This window comes from Perna viridis, chromosome 8 (assembly GCF_037379345.1).
Source record: "Perna viridis isolate PV_CMFRI_1.1 ecotype Kerala chromosome 8, ASM3737934v1, whole genome shotgun sequence".
NCBI classification, from domain to species: Eukaryota; Metazoa; Mollusca; class Bivalvia; order Mytilida; family Mytilidae; genus Perna; species Perna viridis.
The window spans coordinates 11,318,576-11,333,130 of NC_142452.1; the positions used below are offsets into that span (position 1 = coordinate 11,318,576).

General features: G+C 32.6%; 2 protein-coding genes across 9 annotated transcripts in view; one reads left to right on the plus strand and one right to left on the minus strand.

The window, feature by feature from the left end:
* Nucleotides 1–424: 424 nt before the first annotated feature.
* Nucleotides 425–13,548, minus strand: LOC148609319 (uncharacterized). Of its 2 annotated transcripts, XM_088542681.1 has the most exons (3): nucleotides 13,437–13,510; nucleotides 2,734–2,834; nucleotides 425–2,372 (listed from the first exon to the last, which is right to left on the minus strand). In XM_088542681.1, exon 3 carries the CDS (start codon nucleotides 2,264–2,266, stop codon nucleotides 470–472), a length of 1,797 nt encoding a protein of 598 aa, XP_088398807.1. In that variant the 5' UTR covers nucleotides 2,267–2,372; nucleotides 2,734–2,834; nucleotides 13,437–13,510; the 3' UTR covers nucleotides 425–469. The 2 variants fall into 2 exon arrangements, with proteins under 2 accessions (XP_088398807.1, XP_088398806.1); XM_088542680.1 differs by lacking the exon at nucleotides 2,734–2,834 and having other exon boundaries at nucleotides 13,437–13,548.
* Nucleotides 5,187–14,555, plus strand: part of LOC148609320 (harmonin-like) — a 47,462-nt gene continuing 38,093 nt past the window's right edge. Inside the window, exon 1 of one of the 7 annotated variants that reach the window (XM_088542684.1) lies at nucleotides 5,187–5,361. In XM_088542684.1, coding sequence (XP_088398810.1) covers nucleotides 5,326–5,361 — 36 coding nt within the window. In that variant the 5' untranslated portion in view covers nucleotides 5,187–5,325. Of the gene's footprint in view, nucleotides 5,362–13,643; nucleotides 14,024–14,555 lie in introns of those variants that run through there. The other 6 variants (XM_088542682.1, XM_088542683.1, XM_088542685.1 and 3 more) reach the window with 6 other exon arrangements.

The following is a 14,555-nucleotide window of genomic DNA, read 5'->3' on the forward strand; positions in this document are numbered from 1 at the left end:
AGCCAAATACCTTTATTTTCGTGTCATACAAGAGCTTGAAAATATATTAATGTCTCTTTTATTGCATGTACAAAAATATTATAGAATATTAGTGGCGACATTTCATTATGCCGTTTATATAATACATTGATGTAAGTACACAAGTACATGTATGTGACAGGAGTCCTACCTAAAATGATTTATTTGGATAAGGTTTTCATATTTTGCACAGCAAATGTATTAAAACATTAAAAGAGGTAGTATCTCTTAGACTTTAGCGTTTTTAAATTGTAACATGTTCGTCAAATGTGTGATTTTTTTTAAATAAGTGTATATTTTTGTTCTTTTTTTTTGTTTTTGTTTTCTGAATAATTGACATTCATATTCATATAATGGCGTTTCAGGACAGAGATTGCAGTATTGTAAAGCATTCTTAAGGTTACACTTTTAACAATCCTGGAACATTTTATTCATTTCAATACTAGTGTGATCACAAATGCATGACATGTGCAGAAAAATCGTGTATGCTGTCGCATGTCTTACCGCACATATTACATTGAAGTGGATTGTTCACATTGTGGAGTCCCATGTGTAGATAAAATAAAGTCCTGTTTAAGAAAATAATCTCACAATAACCACACACGTGAGCGTGTTCTCTTTTCTGTAGTAACAGCTGTAAAGGGTCCGACTGTGGGGAGGGTATGTACTGGCATGAATGTTCACGGTCTTCAACGATCGGTTCTGGTTGTTCGTAACTGTATGTATATGGCGAATTGGTTCCACTTTCTTGTGATTGAGCAATCTTAAGATTGTTTTTCCAGATATCTGAGAGAGTTATGCCTCCGGTTGATGCTGGTCTTTTAACGATCGGCTCATGTTCTCTGATATCCGGTAGGCTGGCGCTCCTTGTGCGACGTCGTGCTTCGGATGCTTTTATCAGGGATGGTTGAGGTTTTATCGCCACATGAATTCCGACAACATTCTCTACAAGGCTTGATTTAGTATTCTGAATGGGAATGTCATCTTCTCCATTAACGGTGTGGCGTTGTTGGTTCTTTTCGGAAACAAGATTAAGGGGTTCATTTTGCGAAAGTGCTTCTCTATCATTCAAAAGCGGAGTTGCCGCATGGCTTTTATTCAAACTCTCCTCGCCATCTGTGGTATAGCTATTTGAAAGCTTTGTCCGGGATTCATTATGTCCAGTATGAGAAAGCACGTGCATTGCTAAAGAGTCGCGTGATTCACATATATTACCACAAAAGTGACATCGAAAATATTCTTTTACTGTCATCCTCTTGTCCACCTCTGGCTCATTTTTCCGCAATTGATCAACGAGTGAATTTTTCAGTGCAGCAGTCTGTGCTAACGGTTTATGAATGCCTGTTCCAGCATGAACAGACATAACGTGCATTGCCATTGAGTCTTGGTCAGTAAAATGTTCAGTGCAATACATACATTTTCTTCTGGAGTTTTCTTGAAGCTTGGTGTCAACCTGTGGTGTACGCTGGAAATTCTCTGTAATAGATATTGCAGATTTTAGATATTCGTCCTCATGAACGTTTGATGTTACATCGATAAGCACTTCCTGTCCATTTTGAGATGACACGAGATCGACAGTTTCTCCATAGTGTCTGATGCCTCCTTTAATTTTTGTATGTCCATTCTGGATTTCGTCTTGTTTGCACATTTCATCTTTTACGCGCATCATCACGTGCATTGCGTATGTGTCTCTGTTCATAAAAATATTGTTACAACAATCACATTTAAATGTTCCGAGTTGAACTTCTCCTTGCAGGCTGTTTTGAACAGTTGAAAAATATTGTCGCATGGCTCCTTGCTTTAAAAAGCTTTTTTCTACCCTATTTCCGACATCCGACATCCATTCACCTTTTAACTGCAGTTGTTTCGCATGGATAGCAGTGTGCGTGAAAAGGTCCCTCAAAGTACGGAATTTAGCATAACAAATTTGACATGTATGTTTCGGAATACGTCCAGCTTGTCTTCGACTACCTTGTGGAGAACACTGGTGGTCCAAAGTCATATGAATCATAAGTTCGTCTTGATTTTCAAGATATCTGTCGCACATTAAGCATGGTATTGTTGGCTTGCCATTTTCAGAATAATGTCGAAACCTCTTAGGTGATGTCAATGTCTCGTCTTCTGATTTTCGTTTCGTCCTTGTACATGTATCAGCCTCTGTGTTTGTTTTCTTTGTCGCCGTTTCTTCGTCCGGAGGTTCTTGTTTAATTCGTTTAATCATCGCTGTAATTTCTTGTGAAGAAACCATGTTTTTAATCCTTCACTTAGGCTTGAAGTTTCTTCCAAAGTTGTCTGTAGGTTTTAAAAGTTTGTCTAATTCACACCGGACTTCTATTGGTGACCAACCGATCACACTGAAAAGCAGAGAATAAAATATTTGTGCTATAAGCTCCTAATGCAATTTATTGGGTAAAACTAGAAGTTATCAATTATTAAAGCGGCGATGAATCCCTTTGTAAATTATTCCGTTGGCAGAATTCTTAATTATAGGTTCGTGCAATGTATGTTGAAGGTTTTCTGTGTAAAGTTTTTGAATAATTAATGACTCTACATTTGATCGATAAACTTCATAAATGAGAAAACGCCTATAGAAATGAATATAACGAATAGAAATTAAAGTATATAAAATTATATAAATATTTATCAAGTCGATTTCCTTTGTTGTTTGAGTCTTTCCGAATTACATCGTTTGAGTATTTAGCATATTTGATTTACTCTATTCTAGGGACTCTAGGATACCATTGTCAGTTGTTCTACCCATATAGGATACCATGGTCAGTTGTTCCACCTATATAGGATACCATTGTCAGTTGTTCCTCCTCGAAGAAATAATTCTGAATTCTTAACCCATGCACTTTATTTATTTCAGTGTAACTGTTTGTATTACATTATTTGTCTGACATTTTAAATATAAACTTTTTTGGTTTAAATAATTCTGTATTTTTTTATTATAACTTTATTATTGCCCCAATCGAGTACCACTCAATTTTTAATCACACCTATATATTCTCCCCACCTTTTTTTTTAAATACACTGTCTTTGGACGACCCCCAATGCGTTGTGTTATTTTGAACACAAACTATTTAGAATATTAGTAAGTCATTGCAAACAATACCAACTGCTGAGATAGAATATAAATCACAGAATAGCTTAGTGACTATCTGAAAATTGATTACAATCTTGATGATTTCAGATAGTGGTGAGCGATGCAGCTAAAGTTGTATGTATGAATATATTTTATTGGAAAGGGCAAAAAAGTGGCATGATCCAAAGGAATTACATAGACATTACATGTACAAACATTCAACATATCAATAATTTAAACTTATACGATTGTATACCAAACATTGAGTAGCTGTAGTAATTCATACCACAATAATAGATACTGACAGTGGGATGGTCCCTGTCTTTAAATGCTTCTTTATATGGATGAAGAGAGATTTCGTATCCCCCCACCACCAAAAAAAAAAAAAATGGATTCTATATTTGTTATAATGATTTATTGGTTGTATTATCATGGATTTAATACTTATTCATAAAGAAATATAGTAAGGGCAATTGAACAAGAAATAGAACTTGTCTGACACAGAATTAACAAAATCTTTCATTTGGTGGAGTTATGAGTTTGGAGTTTCTACCTGACACTATACTTTATGAATTGGTAGTAATTCTTATATTTATTCCGAGTTCTTATAATTGGTATGCTAAAATTACGATATTGTTGCTGTTCGAATTGTGTAAAGATTCTGTAAAACTGGGGTTTTTGCCTGCTCTTTTTTTTTGAGAGAGAGTTCAAATTTATTTTTTGATTTATAATAATTATAAAGTTTTGATTTAAACAGTTGGCAAGAAATACTAAGGAAATTGATTGTAAGAAATACTAAGGGTATCGATTTTTGTCTTTCAAGTGAGTTCTTGTGGACATAATATTTTTCAATTTTGAGTTTCTTTGTCTGAAAAAAAAATTATTGGTTTCAAAAGCAGACCACAGAATACAGTATGGACAATCAAGCTGTCCACAAATATTATCTTATTGTGAATATGGTAATTAAAACATTCTAGAGAATAACATTTCATGTACATTGGGAGTGTACCCAGTTCATATCTTACTGCATGTTTAATACTTTACTATGAACCCCAAGAATATATATATATTTTAAATTAGAGTATTTTGCGTTTTTTTTTTCAAACTGGGTCTTGTCTAGGGTCTCTAAATCTTATTTAAGTTTCAGAACTCTAACTTATGCTAGCATTAAGAACTATCGTATAGTGTTTCTAGAAAAGCAGAGGACGCTTACCCTACCGGTGCACCTGGTCCATGCTCCCAATTTTTAGTGGAGTCCGAGTTGCTCATTTACTTTTGTTACTTTGTATGTATGATTTTAGTTACTTTATGTTCTTTGTTGTGTATGTCTGTTTTCCATGTCTGGTCTTTGTCCCTGGATTACATTCTTTTGATTACCGCTATAACCTTGGTTCCCTTGATTACTCTTATACAATTCATGCAATGATTTTGCTGACAAGATATTTTAAAGGGAAGCTTCTATTTTAAGGCGAGGTAAGCCTTCCTTGCATTTTCAGAAAGATTTGACACCAGGCTCCTTGTATTTCCCATCAAAATAGAAAAATACACCTAGGTATTTATATGATTCTATTAATTCAATTGCATTTGGTCCATAATGAAAGTAAAATGTATTCCTTTCAATTTTCTTTTAGAAATGATCAAGATTTTTGTCTTTTTTTTCCCAGTTTATATTATGTCTCCAATCATAGCAGTACTTTTGAGGTGAGTTTATACAATGCCAGAGACGGTACCTCTGAAAAAAAACCAAAAGATAATCGTATGTAGCAGGTAATTTAAAGACGGTTCCCTAGTGCGATAAAATCAAGTTAACTATAACAAATTTCCATCTTAATACTTCAGCCTTATCATATACTATAGCAGTCTAATTTTCCTATCCGCATCATACAATTTGAATCATGAAAAGATGACTTATTCTAGCGGCTCATCACTATCACATCGAGCATTGCAAGGGACTATACCCACCCTACTCCCCACACCCCCTCCCGCCGAGGTTATAAATTAACACAGTGCTCATGGTCTATTCTATATGACTTACTACACTAATAAAAACCTGGTCAATAATATTTTCTTTTGTCTTGATAGGTTTAGCTCAGGTTTACACGCAAGTTAATTGCAAAATGAAGATGATCTGTAACAAATCCGGAAAAATGTTTCCTCTCCATTCAGTCAATGGTTTTAGCTATTATTTAAACTGTAAGTAAACAAAGGTGAGGAGGAAAGCCATGGAAAACAGAGTAGCAAGAAGATTCGTTGAACAGGTATTAATCAACTACTTTGAGTTAAATATACAATCACATAAGATGACATTTGTGGTATTATGACACGATAAAATGGTTTCATCCAATGTGTACTTGCAATCACAAACAGAGCAGTCAAATTCGTCAATAACTCAATGATCCAACAGGTTGTTTGCCCTCAAATTTCCTTGATTTTATGATTTATCCGAATTTCATTACCAATTTATGTATGTGAACAATAAAATAAAATTCCTTTAGTTAAAAATTGTATATATCCAGGGCTGACACTTAAGCATTCAAAATGCAAATGGGTGAGATTTGGAAAAAGTTTGAAATATCAAAGGCAGTAGATCAGATCTCCTGTACTTAGCGATCGAAATACTGGTATACCAATATTGTGCACAATACTGGTATAAAAAATATTCATGTATACAGTATTGTGATTTAAAAAAAATGTATTAATTGTGTATAGTATGTGAATATTCTAGATATGAGCAAGACATTCCTACTTTTAAAATTTACATTGATTACTATTACATAACGAAACTATATAATACTGATGTGGATGAAATAAATAATTGAAAATATACCAGAACAGAAAATGACCATTAGAATTGTTAGGATACAAACAGATTCTAAAGAAGAACATCTATGTCAAATATGCAACAAAATTGGTGAAGAAAAACTTTTTGAATTGTAATGAAAGCGTTTTTATGGGTATGTCTGCGAAATAAAGTTATTATTTTATTATTGTTATAATTTCTATTAAAATGATTAAATGATCATAACAATAAACAAACATTTTTTTACTTTCTGTTTTAAATAGTGATTTAGTCTTATTGGGATCAATCATTATAATAAACTACTGTAATTCATTTAATTTCAATGTACATGTTGTACTTTGATGCTCTAAATAATTCTGTCATCTAGATAATTAAATTATTAGTATTTAATTAAACCTTTTTGATGTCTTTGATCTTCATTAGTTTTTATTTTAAGTTATTCATGATGTCTTTGATGTTATTTAAAGACAATTATTTCAGAAAAATACAAGCCATGATGAGTAATTTGACCATAAATGGCCATCAAATCTGCCATGTCCATCATTCAGTAAACATGGCAAGCTTCTACACACATCACTGCCCATATTGCAGAACAATATCATGTTTAATTGACTTTGTGTGAGAATAATTCTGTAATTTCAATAATGGAACTGTTGACTTGTTGAAATATAATTTGTTACTCATACTTTATGATGTTATACATGCATATACATTTTGTATCACAATAATAAACAGAAAATTTGTCTTTTATGTGTTCTGTGTCTATACTGTGCAGAAACTTTCTGTATACTACATGTAGTTTCATGCAAATAAGCAGATTTAAGCAACTGGTCAAAATACACAACACACTCAGAAAATTCTACAAAAAGCATGTTGTTTTGTATTAATTCACAGCATGTGTTTACATAACAATTAAAGACACAATTACAATACCAATAAATACCATACTGGTATACCAGTATTGTACTAAATTTTGAAAAAAAAAATTACAATACTGGACTATTTTTCTTATACCAGTATTGTGCACAATACTGGTATACCAGTATTGCGATCACCTAGTACAGGAGATCCAGTAGATCAAAGAAAATTGCCGATTTGGGGGGAAGGTCTAAAACTCAAATGGTTTTTTCAAGTAATCAAAGATCATATCTAAAAATGTACTATACCTGGAATCAAAATCTAAACATTTTTGAAAGATATTGATAGAACGAAATGAACCTGTATGTAATACTGAAGTCAAAATTATTAGAAAAAATATCAGTATGGAGTAAAACTAGCACCATGAGTTTCACCATACTTAAAATATCTTAATTTGTACATTTTTGTACAACATTTTTTTTGTACATATATCATTTCCATATAGAAGGTGGTAATATTTTAGCCTATGACGTAATTAAATATGCATAAAATACGTTGCAATTGACCATCTATTTTAAGAAAACAATGAATGCCTTTCATGTCTCAGAAAAGCTATGCTTCAATTTGGACAATATGATCAAAGCTATATTTTTTCTGTGGTGGGATAGGTTCTTAAACAGCCAATGGAACACTGAACAGCGAAGAAAGATACACAGATACATTTCCCGAAGTTTTTAAGCCATACATGTGCATAATGTCACAGGCTTCCTTTCATTTTCTATAAAATTTCATTTCACATTTTCATGTTTTGGCACTTTTTCACAAAAAAGAAGGGTATTTTTTTTGCACACTAACTGAAAAATCCTTTAAGCCAAAGCAATGAAACTTTGAGATATTATTTGTATCCATGGTCACAGACTTCCTTCCATTTTCTAATAAATTTTGATTTTTGACACCTTTTCATAAAAAAGCAGGTTGGTTTTCAGTTTTCTCACCCTCACTGAAAAATGCTTTCATCATGCATTCATAGTGCAGCTCTATTTAGATATGACCTTTGATAAAGTCAAAAAACATGTACATGTACATTGTATATGATTACACACCTTGAAACGTTCATATTTCCCATTTTAGTGTTTGTGCATCATTTATTGTGCATTTACACATTGTTTTGGGTTTGTTTAAATGCACGCTAGGAGCATTCACAAGTGTTTGTTAAAACACATGATAGAAATATCTGTTTTTTTTTTGTATTTTCATTAGTTCTATTTTCTGTTTTTTCTTCATTTTTTGTTAATACACTGTATTATTGTTTTTCATTGTTTGTCTATCGTGTGTTTAAACACACGCTATGAGTGTTTGTCTATCATGCATTTAAACGCAAGCTAAGAGCGTTTGTTTATTGTGCATTTGGTGAGCTTTTAGCTTGGGTTTAGGTATCTTGTTAGCTGGAAACCTAAACGTGTCAAGGAGTGTTGGTGTGAGGGTCAAAATGAACCAGAAACAAGCAGTTTTTTATGTCTGGACAATTACTTGACTATTTGTAAACGAATCTCTTTGAAATGGTATGCCCAGGGGAAAGCTGGAATTGATTATTTGGGTTGTATCTGGACCCTTTTTTATGAGGCATGAAAAAGAGGCTTCTTTGCTTTTGGTCAAATTTTCATCCTGTTTCATATATTTATGTAATTGCAATCAAAATCCAGAGCTAAATTAAGCTTGAGAGGTGTGTCCATACTTACCCCAACTGTTGAGGGTTAAACCTCTATGACCTTTCCAATTAAAGTATTTGAGAGTCCCTACACTGGTATTTCAATTGATGATTGATGGATTTGAATGTGGGATTCTTACTAGATTTTATCAAAGAGTAATCAAGGGAACCAAGGTTATAGCGGTAATCAAAAGAATGTAATCCAGGGACAAAGACCAGACATGGAAAACAGACAGACACAAAGAACATAAAGTAACTAAAATCATACATACAAAGTAACGAAAGCAAATGAGCAACTCGGACTCCACTAAAAACTGGGAGCATGGACCAGGTGCACCAGTAGGGTAAGCGTCCTCTGCTTTTCTAGAAACACCCACCGAGTTGCTCATAAAAAGTCAAGTCCGGGGTAGACAAATGAGGAAAGGAAAACTATGACTCGTTAAATAAATCAGTTTTCATGGTGCAGATGCAAATTTATGTTTGATGTCTGCAAAGGGAGATAATTAAACTTAAGAACTCTTCATTTGATACATCCTAAGTGCAGCTCCTGTTTGACCACTTAATGGAATTCAAATAAATTTTGTAGGAAGACGAAGGTTAGGCATCATGGTTTAATGTCAGATGTTATACCAGTTCATGGTTTAATATGGTTTATATACATGTAAATTCCACTTGAAGCAAGGGAGAGTTTTCTCTTTGTGCGCTTACTGATAGTTCACCTACATTGAATTGGCTTTTGTTCGTCAAATTCATGATTCTCCTGATATGATATTTAATGACAAAATAAAATCATAACTAATTTCAATTCCTCTGAAAATATATAATTCATTCTGTAGATTACATTTGTACAGAAGTTTAAAGAAAGTGTCTCATTGCACATGCATTTCCTCTTGGATTAAATGTAAATTCATGATATTTATTGCTGGCATTGCCATTTGGTGATAAAAGTTTAACTACTCCTTTAACTTAGTATTCACTGCAGCTTTTTTAAAAGGGGAGGATAAAAAAGGGCTCTATAGGACGTTAGAGGCAAATTAAAAGGCGCACCAAAAAAGCATTAACATCTATCTAGGGAAAATTGGCAGAAAAGGGCAGGGTGTTTATAAAACTGATATACATGTAAAAAGGCAGAGCATCCTCCCAAACTCATCTGTAGTAAATGCTACTCAGTTAATAGTCAGCTGGCAATGCCAGAGATTCTGGGTTCAATGCCAGGTTAGTACTGATGTAAACTTAGACTATTGCATGACCAAGTGCTCTAGCTGTTACATGTACAATGTATATTTGGGCCCAACCAAAAAAAATATTAACTCATGGTGTTGTGGAAAATGAGTTAAGATTTAATGATGAATTGTGGAGTGTTAGGACAACTTGCAGATGTGAAGACCTTCATTGTGTTGTACATACTGAACTCCTGATAAAAAAAAAATCTTCAAATCTCTTCATATTGTTATCACTATGAAGATGCAACCAAAATATGTGTATTTTATTTTTATAATATTTATAGATCCCTAAACAATTTATCATTTACTTTTTATTAATTTCAGATTAAGTTCATGCATTAAATCATTAAAACACATTCCTTTTAGAATATAAACAAGTAAAACAATATCAAAGAATATCTTATTTTCTTGATGACATCACAACAGAACATGTCAATTGTAAAACTAAGATACATTTGTAATTGGACTAAGCAGTCCTCAGGAGTGTCTCAGGTTTCAGTCCTGTTACATATCTAAGGAAGCTTTATTGTTTTGACCTTTAATGATATTTTCTCCATGGTTGAATTTAAGTCTGGTAGAACTTATATGTACATGTACAGTACCTGAACCGATCCATGCAGCAAAAATTGTGATCAATCATTGATCACTGATCAGTCATCGATCTGTCAAACCGATTCATTAAACTGCTGATTGCATAACGTGACCCACAGAGCAGTCAATGTATTTTACGGTTTTAGTTGTTTTCTTTAACAGTTTTACACATATTTAAGGTACATGATGCGATAGATTTAAACCTCATTTTACATAACAAAACTGTGATCAGATCGGTCACTGGTCATTGGTTATCGATCGGTCAGCAATTAATCAGTCAGCGGTCATCGATCCTCCAAATTGTTGCATGGGGAGGTGAGAGTCAGATGTCTTGATAGTGCAATAACATTTGCAGAATTTTATCAATTTAGACATCATATCACTTTCCCAAGTCACCATCGCTACATATATTTATCTTACATTTAATTTTTTTTTTCTGAAACTCTCATAATAACTTCTGAAAATTCAGCTTACATGTACCTTGCAGTTTTCTCGAAATTTTCCATACCAAAGTAAGCAAAACCTGTCCACAATTTTTTTTAAGTATCCAACCTAATTTAGGAATTTAGTCTCTGAACTTTTGATTGGTCCATAGTATTTTCCACAGAAATTTGTCAAGGCATGGTTATTTAACTATTTTTAGGGCACTCAACCATTACAAAAGGTCATATTGGGGGCACCACACCTTGGCATGGGGTGATAGAAGAGCGTCATGCTAAATCGGTCTAGGGAAACCTCTATTGTCCATTTAGTTTTGGTTTGTTCTTGCAAATGTACTGGCTGACCCAAATATCTATTCAAATTATTTGAACGTTCAAGAAGACTAATATTATTGACCTACATTGTACTAGGAAAGTACAGCAAATTGAAAGATGACAGATGCAAAAACTAAATCTACTTTCATATCAACAGGCCTAGTCCAGGCTGTGAGTACTTTGTCTCATTAGTAATCTTAAGAAAATGAAAAGCTCAGACTACTATTGATTTGGTCAGCTTTAAGATGATATACCATATTATCGCTAATTTTCATGATGCATAGTTATGTAATTATACGACTGCAAACAATTTTTGGTCGTATAATGTTATGCCGCAAGTGTCGTCTGGGGACACATCGGTTCCATGCGGTAACTTAAGTTGTGGTTGACCAATTGTTCTGAGATTAAGATATGGTTCTTTTTAAATTTGGACTTTGTAGCCCTTACGTTATAGAAAAAAAGGGGTAAAAATAGGTGTTTTATTGAAACCCATGCAGAATGTTTTTTTTTTTGTCAGATTTTAATTTTTTTTTTTTTATTGTATTCCTTCTTTAATTTTGATAACTACCCACACCAAAAAATATGCTTTGTTATTTCTGGTCAGACTTCAAAATTTTTTTCATTGAATTCCTCATAAAAATCCCTATCTCTTACAGTTTTCAAGTTATAATATATATCTCCAACTGTTCAGGGTTCAACCAATACAGTCGTATCATGCTGCATTTGGCAAAGTTTATATTTTTTTTAAGTTGGAGAAATGGTTTTTTATTTGTTGTCTTTGCAATTTGAAGATGGAATAGAATTTTTGGATATTTGGACTTAATTTTGACGAGTTTTTATTTTTCTTGAATCTTTTGGTATTATGAAAATTAAAGCTTAATGAAAATTTCCCAATTTTAGAGAAATAATTAGTTCTACATAGGGCTATATATTTCAACCTACTGTCTGGTTGTATAGGTACTGTATATATATATATGTTTACAGAAATATCTGTCATGTTAGTAAAATTCACCATATATACATGTACTAATACTGTATAGCAGGACATATTCATAGAGTTAATACATGCATTGGCTATATTTGCAAGGTTATGGAATTTTGCCAAATTTAAGTCCAGGTGTGTTACATATAACTTTAATTCAATTTCATGTGAAGACAAGAAAAATATGAGACCATGAAAATATAATACCTCTATTTATGGAGAAAATTGCCTAATTTGGCACATTGGAAAATTACTGGCTATGCAGGAGTCTATGACCTTCATTGTAATATTATATTAGTATGAAGTCTACATTGCTCAGCCAGATCATTTTCCTTGACCTTATTTAGCATCACTCACTCATATATGTATAAAAAAAATCTCTCTGGGATTACAGAAGGCTTATTTGAACTAATGAACTTACTACAATTTACAATTGATATGATGGCTCTATTTAATTACCATCTTTTATCTAGGTATACATAATTAATGAAGATTTACTAATTTCGCCATAATAAGCATTTAATATTGTATTATGTGTCTGAAAGGGTGTCATATTTAACCCATATGCACTTTATTTTTATAAGGTGATTCATATTCAATTCTTTAAAGATTATATTTTCTAACTGCAGAACTGAATCCATAATGGGTTTAACCTGATGGTGATACCATGATAAACAGACCAACTATTACATTGGTGTTCATTTGCTAAAAAAACTGCTATAGTTAGTAAAAAAAGTGTGATATAATTCTCATCAATATTGTTAACTATAATAGGATACATAAGTAGACAATAAACCGTGGCTGATGATTGGATAAAAAAATATTGACTTAGTTTGAAAAATATGGTACATGTATATTCTGTTCCATGTAAAGTGCTTTGTAAAATCAACGTAGGTTTATATTTATATACAATTTGTAGAAGCATTGTTTTACATTTAGCAAATAGATCTTGATACTGTGGGTCTTATGACTATAAATTGTATATTGACCAGTTATGTTATTTCAATGGTTTTTAATGTTCCACAAAGACGGTTCCCAAGCACCCTGCCCTTATTTGACAATTTGCCTTAAATGGATGTTAATGCTTTCATGATATGCCTTCAAATTTCCCTCATACATGTACATGCTTTACATGTCCTGGACATGTATTACCCTTCTCTGAAGGGAATACCATTTTGGGAGGGCACATGGTTATAACTGATTGAATAGGAATTGAAAAAAAATGTAAACTATCATTGAATGATAATCATTGTTTAGAGTCTAATCATTGAGTTAATTGTAATACATGATACTGCCGGTAATGGTTGGTTGTTTAGTACTGTCTCTTTCAAATGTACAAATGTACCTCGAGTTGAGGTCTTATTGAATGGAAATGTGTGTGATTTTTTTCCCAAAAGTATGTAAAACAATTCCTACCCAAACAAAAGAACAACCAATCTCCATTTTGTATCTTCCAATTTTGTAAATGGTCTAAAATTTTCACTCAATGCGTCATTCAGACGATCAATGCACACTGTTATCAGGGCTGTGCTACTGTTTTTTTGTCAGAAGGTGCAAGGGAATTTATTTAATTTTGATCTATAAATTTAGGAAGGATTGATTTTATTCAATTACTTTTACCATTTTTTACTTCAGAATTACTTGCAAAGTTGTGTTATCTAGAAGATATTTCTGAATTAAATTTACTTTTTGATAGTGAACATTCATTTCCCCTTTGGATCCTTATCCGAAAGATTATGATTTTTATTAAATTTCGATCTGCCCTGATAAGGGGTATCTATAGGTTATCAGAAGACCAATAAATTTTATGTTTGATGGACAAATTACCTGTGTATAGATTGTATTTGTACGGTAGTTACTTTTAGTTGAATTTTTTGTCAGTTTTGAGGCATTTGTTTAGGGGAGATAATCTTTATATTGCAATACTTGACACTTCAAGTGTTAAAATGGCTACTGCTAGAAGTTCTTCAGCAACAGAATTTTTTGGAAGGGTAAGTTACGATGTAAGTTTTGATATGGAAGGGAAGTTACAATGTAGAACTGACTTCCTTACAATGATTTCCATGCTTAGTTGTTGAAGAAGTAGACTGTATTCCAGTATTTTTTCCTCCAGTCATTAGTGAATATAGTTTTGATAAACCAGTGTTCTCCAAATTAAAGTCATTTATTGTCAACTTAGGTATATTTATTCAATGGAGAGTTGTTGTCCTTGATTGTCAGTATATTTTTATGATCTACATTTACTTACAATTATTAAAATTGTGTAATGTCATCTGTTATTGTACAGTTTTTCATCACATATGTACTTCAATGTCTCAGTTAAATTTATTATTGTCTTTCCTCTGTTTCTGCATCTTTTTCATGTTTACATCACAATTGTTCCTTTTGAAACTGTAATGGTAAATGTATTGGAAGTGTGAATAAAACAAGGACCATGATTTTACAAATTTTGTAGGCCAGTATTTCATTTCTATGCACTATTTTTAACAGATTTTGAAAAGCCTTTTGCCCCTTTTCAATTCTTGTTCATTTTAT